The sequence below is a fragment of the Corythoichthys intestinalis genome, chromosome 17 (assembly GCF_030265065.1).
Source record: "Corythoichthys intestinalis isolate RoL2023-P3 chromosome 17, ASM3026506v1, whole genome shotgun sequence".
Lineage (NCBI taxonomy): Eukaryota > Metazoa > Chordata > Actinopteri > Syngnathiformes > Syngnathidae > Corythoichthys > Corythoichthys intestinalis.
Genome location: NC_080411.1, coordinates 29,644,386 through 29,660,275, shown reverse-complemented (window position 1 = coordinate 29,660,275; position 15,890 = coordinate 29,644,386). Strand labels below are relative to the sequence as shown.

At 40.1% G+C, this 15,890-nt stretch overlaps 1 protein-coding gene across 1 annotated transcript in view; it reads left to right on the top strand.

Moving 5' to 3' along the window:
• pdcl (phosducin-like) overlaps nucleotides 1–15,890 on the top strand; it is a 45,847-nt gene that overhangs the window by 14,097 nt on the left and 15,860 nt on the right. The window contains exons 3-9 of the mRNA XM_057818334.1: nucleotides 265–381; nucleotides 6,188–6,328; nucleotides 6,425–6,568; nucleotides 8,564–8,745; nucleotides 8,942–9,025; nucleotides 9,199–9,445; nucleotides 12,640–12,926. Coding sequence (XP_057674317.1) covers nucleotides 265–381; nucleotides 6,188–6,328; nucleotides 6,425–6,568; nucleotides 8,564–8,745; nucleotides 8,942–9,025; nucleotides 9,199–9,445; nucleotides 12,640–12,926 — 1,202 coding nt within the window. The remainder of the gene's footprint in view (nucleotides 1–264; nucleotides 382–6,187; nucleotides 6,329–6,424; nucleotides 6,569–8,563; nucleotides 8,746–8,941; nucleotides 9,026–9,198; nucleotides 9,446–12,639; nucleotides 12,927–15,890) is intronic.

Genomic DNA, 15,890 nt, shown 5'->3' with positions numbered 1-15,890 from the left:
TTATTCTCCAATAAAATAGGTTTGAAGTCCCTAAACACAACCACGATTCATTCATAAGGCACACTTTCAATTTGGGGGGGGGGAACATAAAGGACTTAAAGTGCACTTCAATCTCCAAAAATATGGGAATGTTTTTATTTATTTATTTACTTATATTTTAAATTCGTAAACCAGATGTTAGGAACAGCAGCTGTTATGAAGAAAAAGAAAGATGCTTAGGTTTAACTAGGTGACACTGACAATTGTTGATGCTTGTCTCCGCAGTGAACCCGTGCTGCTACTTGCCCTGTCAACACTGGGGCGTGTGTGTAAGATACACAGATGACCGCTACGAGTGTGACTGCACCCGCACCGGCTACCATGGGGAGAACTGCACTGTCCGTGAGTCCATTCTTCCCACGCCACGGATCTGTGACATCCCTTCATATCCTGTTTGGGATAGACTGGAATTTGAATTATTCCAGATGGAGAGGCTGAGGAGGGCCACTTTATTTCCTATGAATAGAAATATGAGAGCATGTTGTCTGCTGAACAGTGTTCGGCTGTAATTAATATACTAGCTTAGTTTTTTTAAACCATTTGTTATTATGTAAGTTATTGGTACCTGAGTGAGCTGCATGTGGCGTGCAAAGCATACGTTGCCCATCACTGTTCTGCACCTAAATATACGGAGGGAGCATGTAGCACATCCTCCAGTTCTGCCGCTCTGCTTAACATGAACAAAGAGACCTCACACGACACTGTGTTGTGTTAAGCGGGGTACACACATACTTACAATTGGCCCAAATTTGCAGTCTAGTTTGTTCTGGCGGGTACCCAAGATTGGAAGGCCCATTTGAAGTCTGTCTCGTAAACTGGTGCAACACCTTTCTATGTCATTTAGATTAAAATAAAACTAGGCCAGGATAAAGAAAAAAACGTTTCTTCAGCTGCATCTTGAGGCTCAACTCAAAAGACGAGTACCATATTTTCCAGACTACAAGTTGCACCCAAGTATAAGTCGCATTTTTGGGGGAAATTTATTTCATAAAATCCAACACCAAGAACAAACATGTCATCTTGAAGGCAATTTAAAATAAAAATAGAGAACAACAGGCTGAATAAGTGTACAGTATGCTAACATTACGTGACGCATAAACAATGAACTGAGAACGTGCCCAGTTTGTTCACGTAATATGGATAGAGTTATTCAGATAACTATAGCATAAAGAACATGCTAACAATTTTACCAAACCATCAGTGTCATTCCAAATCACTAAATCCAATGAGATCTTCATCTTCTGTGTGACTGTTAAACAACTCCGCCAACTACAGAGGTACAAGGTGCAGCGCTTCGTCTTCTATGTCGCTTCCGTCAGACTCTTCGTCAATTGCAGTTCCAATTATTCCATTTTGTTCAGCCTTTCTCAGTCGTTTTTATAAGTTACCGTCAATGTTAAAACGCAGGCCTTGAGCGCCCTCTTGCGGTTTAGTGTGAAAATAACATGTGAAATTATACAATAATGTATTATATATATAATTTCACAGGTGAGTCGCTCCAGAGTTGCACACCCGGCCAAACTATGAAAAAAACTGCGACTTATTGTCTGAAAAATATGATACTCTCAGTTGATTCTTGCATGTAAAACAAACAAATACAGTCTCCATTTGGACAACAAATTCTTTTAGGGCAAACATGACTATTAAGCAGTTTTTTTCGAAAATATTTAGGCAACGAACACTTTTTCATAACGATTACGTGACGAAAACGAGATAAAAACTTGTTTGTAGAGACTAAAACATGACAAGACGCATGCCAGTTTTCGTCTAACGAGACAAATATGGGCCAGAGTTCAGTCACATATTCACAATGTGTCACATTTAATGTGTAGTTAGCCTGCGTCATAGACGTGTCTGGTTGTGTCACTCGTGAACGTGCTGCGCCCGCCCCCCTTCCCGATTCACCAGTGTGTTGTGTCCAGTGTCCATGAAGGCTTGCACACACGGTAAAATTGGTTTTCTTGGCGAGAGAGAATATGCAATGTTGCTTTAGCTTTAAAGGTTTGTGATGAGTGATCATCACACGCTAAATGTAACTTGTAGCATTAGCATAGCGTTCGCGTTAGCTAAAGGGCAATGCTAAAGGCAAGCGTCCTCTTAAACTCTCAAACAACTTTTTTTACATACAGTTCGCGGCTCCAGGTGGGTAAAATTAATTGAAAATACTACAATGTACTGTTTTTCTCCTGAGTCACTAGGTTGGTGTTCATTCAAAATACAGTAGTTGGAAACATTTTTTTTGTTTTTTTTTTTTTGAGTAATTTAAAAAATTTTTTACAGATGACAACATTTTTAGTGAACGTTGACTAAAGCTAGATGGAAATTAGTCTTGAGTTGTCATCAACAAAAACTAGACTACTAAAACTAATAAGTATTATCGTCCAAAAGACTGACAGAAATTAAAAGGGCTGTCAAAAACAACACTGCTATTAATATTTAATTTATCAAGCTTGAATTGTTTATAATGTGTCTTTCTGTCAATCAGTCAGTCCTGCTTTATTCGGAGATTGACTCGCACAGTTGTCAAATTAGTGGGAAGGGTGCATGTTGGCCAGAGGGAGAACAATAGTTTTTTTTTTAAAGCTATTGGTCAACAAATGCCCTCAAAACTGGTTATTATATGTTAAATTTTAATATGAGGATTTTAATTGTCATTGTACAGGTGCTCCTTAGTTATTTGGTATTTTTACAAATATTTTAAACCATTTGTTTCTATCATCTTTTTAACAATTTGGTCTCAGGAGTCAGGACAGTGAGTTTACTCATACCGTTATGTTAAAAATTCATAACATTTGTTAAATCAAAATTTGCATTTGTCTATATTACAATTGCTTTTTGATCTGATTATGAATTGCATCAAATTTGCCGTAGGGGATTCGAACACAACTGTATAAACTGCTTGTATTCGCATTTTTCATGTGGATTGTTAAGCTTTGATGAGTGGGATGTAACTGACATGTAGCCACACATTGTGTTTTTATTTAATAGACATGCCCCTTTGAAAATTCCCGTTTTTCTGTGAAAATTTTTGTTTTGTTTTCTACTTATGGCTAATTTTCTCGCTAGAGTATGATCTCCTTCCATTGCTGAGAAGGATCTTTCGTATGACGTCCTCAACCTGGCTCTGAAGCATCTTCGTAGCAACTAAAGCCTTCCTGCATATTGTAATATTGTATTTCTCACATGTAATTGTGTAAGGGTTGTGTCTTTTAACGGAAGCTAGCTGCGCAACCTGAATTGCTTCAGAACAGGGGCGGAAGTTAGGGGGCTGCGACCGCACCTGGGCTGATTTGCGGGTATAAAGTGGGAGTGGTGGGGCGAAGGGAGTGTCGAACAGAAAGGTAAGATGATGCGCGGAGCTGCAATATCGTGTTTGTGTTAAAGTATATCTGCCAGCCGCTTGTCCGGTTGTCTGGAGGGGCCAATGGCTCGTCTTGTGGGGCCTGCAAAAACATTTATTCTCATCGCACCCAGGCCCTGTTCACATTTGTTCCGCCACTGCTTCAGACTATCTTCAACTAAGTTCGAAGCAAGGCCTGTATTATATTAGGATAAAAAATTCTCAAGACTGGCGATACTACGGGTATTGATATTGATGATCAAAACCAGTGTAATGTGTTTGATGCTCAAATAAAGGAAACACATACTAATAATTGGTGGAAATATGAGCAAATGAGGAGGCGTTCACATGCAATTTTCCACTGGACATCTGGTATTTACCATAATTACGACATCATATGAAGGCAGCATAAGAGAAGAAGAGGTGCACTTCTTTCTTCACCCGTGTGCTCTTACATAGTAGGAGCACACGTGCAAACCAATCCAAAATACAATACGATCCGGGGGAATCCGATTGGCTGAAGTGTTTATATGAGACATTTTTAATCATATATTGGCGTTTCAATCGGATTATTAATTGAATTTTCGGACCCATGTAAACACATTGGAATTCTTCACACTTAAGCACCACGCATCTGTCAAATATACACTGTCCAAATTATCGGTAGATGTGCTGTGCCTTTTCTTGCATGTGGTTTTTGAGACTTTTTTTTTTTGTAAGCATCGTAAGCATTACTCACAATGTTACTCATTACTTGAGCAGTCTTTTCATCAAATACTTTTATAAAGTACTTGAGTACATTTTTTGGATGACTACTTTTACTTTTATTTGAGAAATATTACTTTGAATTAACCCTACTCTTACTTGCGAAAAATGTTTGACTACTCGACCCACTTCTGGAATCTACAACTCATGGTAGACACTCCTACCCAATTTTCTATTTCTATGTGAAACTGACTTTGGTGACACTATCAGGGCAAATTTTTGTGACTTATGCCAGCAATCCCTGAAAATAAATTCAATAAAGGTTAGGTTAGTATTAGAGTTTTAAAAATTTTAATACTTAATCATACACTTTGAATTTACAATTTAATATTCTGTACAGTGGTATGAAAAAGTATCTGAACCTTTTGGAATTTCTCACATTTCCGCATAAAATCACCATCGAATGTGATCTGAGTTTTGTCAAAATCATACAAATGAAAAAACTGTCAGCTTTAACTAAAACCACCCAAACATTTATAGGTTTTCATATTTTGATGAGGATAATATGCAAACAATGACAGAAGAGGGAAAATAAGTAAGTGAACCATCACATTTAATATTTGTGGCCCCCTCCCCCCTTTGGCAGTATTAACTTCAACCAGGCGCTTCCTGTAGCTGCAGATCAGTCTGGCACATCGATCAGGACTAATCTCGGCCCATTCTTCACTACAAAACTGCTGTAGTTCAGTAAGATTCCTGGGATGTCTGGCATGAATCGCTGTTTTATGTCATGCCACAGGATCTTAAATGGGTTCAAGTCTGGACTTTGACTTGGCCACTCCAGAACGTGTATTTTGTTCTTCTGAAACTATTCTGAAGTTGATTCACTTCTGTGTATTGGATCATTGTCTTGTTGCAGCATCCATCCTCTTTTTAGCTTCAACTGTCTGACAGACGGCCTCAGGTTTTCCTGCAAAACATCCTGATAAACGTTTTAATTCATTCTTCCATTCATGATTGTAAGTCGTCTACGACATGAGGCAGCAAAACAGCCCCAAACCATTATGCTCCCTCCACCATGCTTCACCGTGTGGATGAGGTGTTGAGCTGTCCCATTTTTCCTCCACACATGAAGTTGCGTGTTACTTCCAAACTAATCAACTTGGTTTCATCAGTCCAGAAAATATTTTGCCAAAACTTATGTGGAGTGTGCAAGTGCCTTTTTGCCAACATTAAACGAGCAACAATGTTTTGTTTTAGACAGCTGTGGCTTCCTCCGTGGAGTCCTCCCATGAAAACCATTCTTGGCCATAGTTTTACATATAGTTGATGTGTACACAGAGATATTTGGTTGTGCCAGTGATTTCTGTAAGTCTTTAGCAGACACTTTAGGGTTCTTTTTTTTACCTCTCTGAGTATTCTGTGCTGAACTCTTGGCATCATCTTTGGTGGACGGCCACTCCTTGGGAGAGAAGCAACAGTGCCAAACTCTCTCCATTTGTAGACAACTTCTCTGATGTCGATTGATGAACATCCAGACTTTTCGAGATGATTTTGTATACTTTCCCTGCTTTATACAAATCAACCATCCTTGATCGCAGGTCTTCAGACAGCTCTTTTGACTGAGCCATGATGCACATCAGACAATGCTTCTCATCAGGCTTGTGTGTTATATAGTGGATAGGGCAGCTTTAAACCACTCATCAGTGATTGGGCACACAGCTGACTTAAATTGTTTGGTAAAAATTGGTTTCAATTGCTCTTTAAATCTCCTTAGGCAGAGGGTTCACTTACATAGTTTTTTCCCCCTTCTGTCATGCTTTGCATGCTATTCTCGTTAAAATATGAAAACCTATAGATGTTTGTGTAATTTTAGTTGAAGCAGACACTGTATTTTCATATGTTTGATTCTGACAAAGATCAGATCGCATTTGATGGTGATTTTATGCAGAAATGTGAGAAATTCGAAAGTGTTAAGATACTTTTTCAAACCATTGTACATATTGAAAACTTATTTGATGAAATAAAACCACAATCTACACAAACTGCCTTGCCCCAAAAACTTAGTGTTTACTCACATTATCTCTTCCTGTCTCAACACAGCGGAGTTCTGGACTCGAGTGCGTACCCTCCTGAAGCCCGGGCCGAACACGGTGCATTTCATCCTCACGCACTTCCACTGGCTCTGGGACGTGATCAACAACACTTTTCTGCAGGACGTTTTGATGCGGCTTGTCCTGACAGGTCTCAAGCCCCTCCAGGACAGGGATTTCATTTAAATGCTTCTACATACTTCAAGCATATTGTTGTCTGTGTGTGCTCGTCTGCGTGTGTGTGCAGTGAGGTCCAACTTAATCCCGAGTCCTCCAACATACAACTCAAAATACAGTTACCTGAGCTGGGAGTCCTACTACAATCTAAGCTACTACACTCGAATTCTTCCGCCAGTACCAGAAGACTGTCCTACACCTCTGGGTGTCAAAGGTTAGTTAGCTCATCACTTTTTTTAGTCATTGATACAAAATGGATTCCAAAAAGTTTGGGACACTATACAAATTACAAATGAAAATTGAATGCAATGATGTGGAAGTGCAAGATTTTAAATATGTTATTCAAAATAGAACATACATGACATACAGTGGGGCAAATAAGTATTTAGTCAACCACCAATTGTGCAAGTTCTCCTACTTGAAAAGATTACAGAGGACTGTAATTGTCAACATGGGTAAACCTCAACCATGAGAGACAGAATGTGGGAACAAAAAAACAGAAAATCGCATTGTTTGATTTTTAGAGAATTTATTTCCAAATTAGAGTGGAAAATAAATATTTGGTCACCTACAAACAAGCAAGATTGCTGGCTGTCAAAGAGGTCTAACTTCTTCTAACGAGGTCTAACGAGGCTCCACTCGTTACCTGTATTAATGGCACCTGTTTTAACTCATTATCGGTATAAAAGACACCTGTCCACAATCTCAGTCAGTCATACTCCAAACTCCACTATGGCCAAGACCAAAGAGCTGTCGAAGGACACCAGAGACAAAATTGTAGACCTGCACCAGGCTGGGAAGACTGAATCTGCAATAGGTAAAACGCTAGGTGTAAAGAAATCAACTTTGGGAGCAATTATTAGAAAATGGAAGACATACAAGACCACTGATAATCTCCCTCGATCTGGGGCTCCATGCAAGATCTCGCCCCGTGGCGTATAAATGATAACAAGAACGGTGAGCAAAAATCCCAGAATCACACGGGGGGACCTAGTGAATGACCTACAGTACAGAGAGCTGGGACCACAGTAACAAAAGCTACTATCAGTAACACAATGCGCCGCCAGGTACTCAAATCCTGCACTGCCAGACGTGTCCACCTGCTGAAGCCAGTACACGTCCAGGCCCGTCTGCGGTTCGCTAGAGAGCATTTGGATGATCCAGAAGAGGACTGGGAGAATGTGTTATGGTCAGATGAAACCAAAATAGAACTTTTTGGTAGAAACACAGGTTCTCGTGTTTGGAGGAGAAAGAATACTGAATTGCATCCGAAGGACACCATACCCACTGTGAAGCATGGGTGTGGAAACATCATGCTTTGGGGCTGTTTTTCTGCAAAGGGACCAGGACGACTGATCTGTGTAAAGGAAAGAATTAATGGGGCCATGTATCGAGAGATTTTGAGTGACAATCTCCTTCCATCAGCAAGGGCATTGAAGATGAGACATGGCTGGGTCTTTCAATGGCTTCGTAAGAAGCATTTCAAGGTCCTGGAGTGGCCTAGCCAATCTCCAGATCTCAACCCCATAGAAAATCTGTGGAGGAAGTTGTAAGTCCGTGTTGCCCAACGACAGCCCCAAAACATCATTGCTCTAGAGGAGATCTGCATGGAGGAATGGGCCAAAATACCAGCAAGTGTGTGAAAAGCTTGTAAAGAGTTACAGAAAACGTTTGGCCTCCGTTATTGCCAACAAAGGGTACATAACAAACTATTGAGATTAACTTTTGGTATTGACCAAATACTTATTTTCCAACATGATTTGCAAATAAATTCTTTAAAAATCAAACAATGTGATTTTCTGTTTTTTTTTTTTTTGCCTCATTCTGTCTCACATGGTTGAGGTTTACCCATGTTGACAATTACAGGCCTCTCTAATATTTTCAAGTGGGAGAACTTGCACAATTAGTGGTTGACTAAATACTTATTTGCCCCACTGTACCTCGCAGCCTGAAAGCAATATTTTGTCTTTTAAATGCTTAAAAGCTCATCAAATTTTCTCTCACTGTAAAATTACCGTTTTTTTTTAAACTGGAAGGAGGTGAGCTTACATTAAATATTCATGCACCCCGTCAATTCTGAATAAAATATTGAAATTTGGCACTTCTGTATCATTGCACTTACCTTTTATTCTCAATTTGTATCGTGTCCCAACTTTTTGGAATGTAATTTGTTACAAAATCTGCACAAGTCACATTCCGTTTTGATTAGGCAAAGCTGGGCTACCCGACCCTGAGCTCCTAGTGGAGAAGCTCCTGAAGAGAAGAACCTTCAGGCCCGATCCGCAGGGATCCAACATCATGTTTGCTTTCTTCGCACAGCACTTTACCCACCAGTTCTTCAAGACCTACAACCGCATGGGCGTGGGCTTTACCAAAGCCTTAGCTCACGGGGTCAGTTCACACAGGCACATTTAAAGCAACAGTGTTATTGTGTGTGTCCCAACTGGAACAAATGTTATATTGTTTAATAAATTGGGAAAAAAAACACACAACTTAATTCTAAATTGATACCTTTCATTTTTACTGTGCCTTCAGTGTATAGAAATATTATTTAAAACTTTACAATAACGATACATTTTTTGTGCAGGTAGATGCAGGACACATTTACGGAGATAACCTGGAGCGGCAACTTAAGCTGCGACTTTTAAAAGATGGGAAACTCAAGTATCAGGTGGCGTACAGCCCTTGCTCAACAATTATAAATGCACTTTTGGGGGACTTTTTTAGCTGCTAGTTTAGCTAACCAGCTAGTTACACGTTTTTCTCTGCGAAATATTTGTAATTTAAATATGAAAATACTTGTTAAGTGTTAGGACTTTGTTGTGTTATTGTTTTCCCCATTAGTTGATTGATGGAGAGATGTACCCTCCCTCTGTAGCTGAAGCACCCGTCAAGATGAGTTACCCCCCAAGCGTGGCCCCCGAGGATCAGTTTGCTATCGGGCAGGAAGTGTTCGGACTCCTGCCAGGCTTGGGATTGTACGCCACTTTGTGGTTGAGAGAGCACAACCGAGTGTGTGACATCTTGAAAGCAGAGCATTCTACCTGGGATGACGAGCAACTCTTCCAGACGGCGCGGCTTATCATCATTGGTGAAGGAGTCTACATTGATTTGACTTTTTTTTCCGAAAATAATAGCAGAATTATATTTTTCATAACTTGTGGTTGATGGCACAATACTTTTTTTTACAATTACAAAGATAAGTGAAAAACACTGTCGAAATGACATTAAATTAGAGTTGTCCGTTAATGACTTTTTAACCGGTAACCAATATCCCAATATTTTCCAACTCCAAAATGCAATACCGATATCCAACCGATATGCGTTCGTGGAAATGACCAGAAGTGCATAGTAACGCGTTACATGTACTCAGTTACATTTACTTGAGTAACTTTTTGAGGAAAATGTACTTCTAATAGTTTTACTAAGTCATGCTTTTTACTTTGAGTAGATTTGTGAAGACAAAAACGCTACTCTTACTCCGCTACTTTGAGCTACACAGGAGTTGTTACATTTTTCCTCTTTATTCTATATATTAGATTTTTTTTTTCCAACAATGCCAAGAGTAGCTCTACCAATTTCACCAATGATACGTCGCAACAATAATCACATGACTACAATATGCCAATCAGACTCAAGCTTGACGTTCTATGATAACGCCAGCCTGTTTAATCACGTGGCGTCTTTAAAGCACCATAAAAAATGAAGTATTTGACATAGAGCACTGCCCTCAACATGACCCGAAAAAGCACATTTTATCCTCTATCCCTGTCTTTATTTGGCACCGATTGACCACAGAAAACCGGAGATATGATCCTTGTAATTAGATATCAATAGGACGTGTCCCCCACTCATACTCTTTGGACAAATAATCTTGAGTTGTCTCTTTTTTTTTTGCCAGAATTCAATGATTAAAAAAAAAAAATTTTTTGTATTTCTTTGGCTTAGTGTGGTAAGGTAATGAGTTATTGTACAGTATCATTGTAACAACAGTTCACATACTTAACTTTGTGCTGAGAATTGCTGAAAAAAAAAATACAATTGTTTAGAAAAAAAATCAAACAAATTTGTAAGCAGTTACTCATTATGTTACTCATTAATTAAGTATTCTTTTCCCTAAATACTTTTTCAGTTGTACTTGAGTACATTTTTTGGATGACTATTTCTACTTGAGTGATATTATTTTGAAGTAACTCTACTCTTAATTGAGTACAATTTTTGGCTACTCTACTCACGCCTGGAAATAACATATTATGGCTAATTGTATTGTGATGCCCCACTAGATGCTTTAATAATGATCATGCTCAGATAACAAATTCCAAGCAGCTTAGGCTAAGTTCAGACCGCAGGTCTTAATGCACGAATCCGATTTTTTTGTTTTTTTCTGACTCGAGTGAAGCATTAAGTTGACGGTCTGAACGGGACAAGTCGCATAGAAGTGGACCATTTCAAATCCGATCTGTGTCACTCTTGTATGTGGTTTAAATCCGATCTGGGCCACATTTTAACAGAATGTGGTGGCGGTCGGGACTGTCAAGTCTCCCAAAACGGAATTCATGCAGCAATTACGTCAGTAAAGAGCGAGAGCGGCAGGCAGGACAGCAGCAATACCTGTGCATTAGAGTTAGCGCAAATAGCTTGAACTCGGCTTTTACGCAGGAGGCGGGCTTGACCACAATCATGAAAAAATAAAATGAAGAAAAAGATTACCCTGATAATGCTCAGTTTTCTTTCTGTGCGACAAATAAGCAATATTTCAGTATTGCTTACATGGCCGAGACGCAAACCCGCGCGCTGCGATGATTCTAGTCGGCAGGCAAGTTCGGTAACCACTGCACCAATAAGCTCGTGCCAACGGCGCAGCCGTTAGCGTCCTTACATGAAGGAATCGGCGGGGAGGTTTCCACGTGCTACAATGGATACACTGTGGGTGTACCCGTTACACTCTCCCCCCGAAACCTTCGCTGCCGATCCCGGACGAGCCCCCATTTGTAACCCGAGTCTGTTCTGTGCCGCCCCGCGGTCCGCGAGCCAATAAAGCTCGAGCTTATTGGCGCAGTGGTTACCGAACTTGCCTGCCGACTAGAATCGTCGCGGCGCGCGGGTTCGCGTTCCTTCATGTAAGGATGCTAATGGCTGCACCGTTGGCTCGAGCTTATTGGCGCAGTGGTTACCGAACTTGCCTGCCGACTAGAATCGTCGCGGCGCACTCTCCCCCCGAAACCTTCGCTGCCGATCCTGGACGAGCCCCCATTTGTAACCCGAGTCTGTTCTGTGCCGCCCCGCGGTCCGCGAGCCAATAAAGCTCGAGCTTATTGGCGCAGTGGTTACCGAACTTGCCTGCCGACTAGAATCGTCGCGGCGCGCGGGTTCGCGTTCCTTCATGTAAGGACGCTAACGGCTGCACCGTTGGCTCGAGCTTATTGGCGCAGTGGTTACCGAACTTGCCTGCCGACTAGAATCGTCGCGGCGCGCGTGTTCGCGTCCCAGCCTAGTCACAGGTGGGAGCGGACCGCGGGGCGGCACAGAACAGACTCGGGTTACAGATCCATATAAACTCTGAATATAAGACTAAACAGGGATTATTAATGTCTGTTATTTATGTCCTCAATTTGGAAATCAAAATGTGACTACCCTGAAATTACGTACAGCTAGAATGTGTAGTCATTTGTCTTGATGTTTCTGCGCATGCTGGTCAGTTTGCTCAGTGCATGTCGGACTGCGAATAAGTGCATATGCGTAATACTTGAACGGGCTCAATGAACAAAGGCTGTCTGAATGGGCACGCCAAAAAAAAAACAGATATGACAGAAAATCGGAATTGGGCATTAAGACCTGCAGTATGAACCTATCCTGAGTTTGCATCTATTGGTCTATAAGCATAACTGCTATGCTAAGCTGTAACCAACCCTTGTACAAAGGCAGAAAGCTTCTACATTCACTTTGAAGGCAGCATGCATATTGTCTCTAAACCAATAATGAAAAACCGATGATGACATTAACCGATATCATTTTCAAATGCTTTTATCGGCTGATGTTATCGGCTACTCGTTAATATCAGCCAACTCTACATTAAATATCTTCCATGAGACCTAAGTCCTGAAGCACAAAGGGGCATTATACTGAAGTCGTACAACTCTGAATTCCAACTTGTAACCACGTTGAAATTATGACAGGTTTATAAATACTTCATGAATTGGAAAACTGCTCTATAATAGTAAAAGACACTATCAACATTTGACCTTCCTTTTACAGACTCTTTACTGTACGTCTTGCCCTCCACAGGTGAGACCATTAAAATAGTGATTGAAGAGTATGTGCAGCACCTCAGCGGCTATCTTCTTCAGCTGAAGTTCGACCCCACCCTGCTCTTTCACGCCCAATTCCAATACGCGAACCGCATCGCCCTGGAGTTCAGCCAGCTCTATCACTGGCACCCCTTGATGCCCGACAGCTTTCATATCAATGGGGACGAAATCACCTACCAGCAGTTCCTTTTTAACACATCAGTGCTCACACACTATGGTGTGCACAAGCTGGTGGACGCCTTTTCCCGTCAAGTGGCTGGCCAGGTAAGGAGTGCTCAGACAATAGGGTCATTCAATCTGATTAAATAGTCAAATAACAGTGTGAAGCAATTTTCGATCACACCAAGCTTTCCTTTGTTGCTGGATCAATATTCTTTGATAGATGCAGTTAGGTATAACTAGACTCTTTGTTTTGTTGGCTTACACTATGCTTGCATCACCGCGAATGGCAGGCGAGTAGTCAATGGTTTACCCTGCCTCTCATGAGTAGCCTGCAATGAATTTAACTATAAGATGCAATTCTCTTGATTTAACAAAGGACATACAGTAGGCCTACTGAAATCCCCTGCCAATTTGCGGTTGTGTATTTGGTAGTTTCAGTTTTTTCCCCTTTTTCTTGCTCTTTCTAAAAGTCGTGAAAATATCACAAGAAGATTATGCAATAGCCCTTCGTAAAAAGAATCCAGTCTCAAGGAAGTAAAATATCTCAACTGAGGTTTGGTGATTTGGGGAGACGCCAAGTTTCCTCTGAATTTCTCCTCTTGCTTAAATTTGCCTGTTTTGATTCGTCTAGTATGTCTGCTGCCAATTGGCTTTTTGCAGAGAACCGCATGCCATCACGTCTGCCAACACTCTGCTGCTCACCTTTTTCCTATTCTGGTTTCGTCTCACCAACTGGAGTTACCGGCCAAGCTTAACTGTTTTTGAAGATCAGGTGTTTTTTTTTTCCTCAGGTGTGCACCGATCACAATTTTCTGGCCAATCACTGATTCATGAAAAGCCAGACCTGCTGATCTTGATTTTTTCCCCACAAGATTTAAGGAAATTGACAAATTAATTTTCTGGACAAGAGAACTAATACATTTTATCAAGTCTCTATGTCTTTTTTTGTATCTCACTATCTTTTAATGCTGGAGCAGTTTCAATGTGAGCCAAATGTGAGTTTTCACTAAAAAGCTATTATCTGACTGAATTCACAAGGAAAGTCATCTAGATGCCACAAAACAATTACCACACAGTGACAGCATGAAGCCTGAATATAGATTTCACACCGTCCCACATTAACGTAGCAAAGAGCGTCAGACATTACAATTATAAACATTAGGTTGGGGTCGGCACAGTATAAAAATACACAAGAAGTGCACCTCTATGTTCATATTAATGACCATTAATGTCCGGGACCAAATGCTAACGGGCTAATGTGACTAACTGACTCTTAACACATTTGGCGTAAAGATCGGTTATATTGTTAGTTATCGACCAATCTCCGATCCCTCAAAATTTATGATAATGGCCCCGATAGATCGGCTGACCGATCGGTGCACCTTTAGTTTTCCTTTCATTCCAAACAATAAATAACAGCATAAACATTAACGTGTGCCAACGTGTACGTTGTCATTAAATTTCAACATTATTTTAATTTTATGTTGAACTCAATGGTTTTGTCTTTACACGTTGTTTGACACAACTTGCTTTCCTGTACCCTGAAATGCATTGTCACATAAAATTGAAAGGTTAAATAAAATCGCTGATGATCCTAGAACTGAAAATCTACTGCCCATAGTTAACTGGGATTGGCACCAGAAGTCCTGCGATCCTAATAAGGACATGTAGTATGGAAGATGAATGAATGTACAGTGATGCCTCGCTACATCACGCTTCAAACTTTGCGCTCTCAGTCTATCGCAGATTTTTTTTTTTCAATTAAAAAATAAATTAATAATAAATCCGATCCAATCACCTTGTCTCTCACTCTCCCCACTGCTGCTATTCTCTGTCAGGCAGTGCACTGGAGTTGCTTCTTAAATTAACGATTATTGACAGGCGTTAAGATTTGATCTGGCCAGTGACGCTTGGAAGCCAAAACTTCAAGGCGCCGCCTGTGTCAAGCATCGTTTATTTTGTGTAAGTGAGCAGCGTGAGCGGATTTGAGTGGACTCACTCAGTTAAGCATTTAATAAAGGTGCATTTTTCTATGTTATTCTTGTTTAAAAATAATTTGGTCGCACAGTGACATGTTTAAAACATAATTATTACAATTGAAGTGCTTAAAAACCATTTACTAAATATATATGGCGGAAAACACAGACGACTGAAAAAGCAGTTTCTGCTCTTGCATTCCTCTTTAAAAGAAACTGCTGTGTATTTTAAGTGAAAAAAAACTGTTGTTTTTGATAGAACAATATGTCTATATGCTGCCATAGCAGATTCATGGCGCATTAAGCCCCCGAACTATTTTTAATTTGTCCGTCTTACCCTGAAAACCCCCGTTTACAGACGTCGCGCAACCGCTTTTGTTTCAACCCAGCCATAAAACGAAGGTAATTAATTATATTTAATATTCAAAATGTATGTTGTTTTTAGCTTAGAATCATTCATTGGTGTCTAATATTTAGTTTAAAAAAATAAAAAAAAAACCGACTTAAAAAAATTATTCACTCGCATATTTTAAACTTTTAAACAAATTACGTCACAATGAAAAATTGGTGTCTGTAAAAAAGTCACGGATATCTACCTCATAACTATCGCTAAATTGTATTTTTTTTTTTTGTTCCTGTCGCATTTTCCCAATATTTTAGATGATAAATAATCGATCCAAACAAAAAAAAATAGAAAAAAAACGTTTAAAAGGGTAAATATATGAAAAAAAACAAATCTCGACCACTCCTTGATGTCTGTGATTTCTTCATCGCAACCCTTGTTATATTACCATGTTTCACCCATAAAATCCCCCAAAAATCCGGCTGTGGTCATTCACAGCTGTGTCTTGACGCTCAGTGATACATGCTACATGGAGTTTTTGGATCGAAAAGAGGTAAGTCCGCGATAATGTCTCCTTGAAGTCATGGCGTCTGTAATTCTGCTCTTGCGTGCTCTCACCTCCAGATAGGATTTTGCTGTTTAAAAAACATTTTTTTTCTAAAGATGCCCTCCTGTTCAAAATTTCTCTTCCCCCAGAAAATTGAGATTTTAAGCTTTCCATTGATGTATCACGCATGCATATCTGAC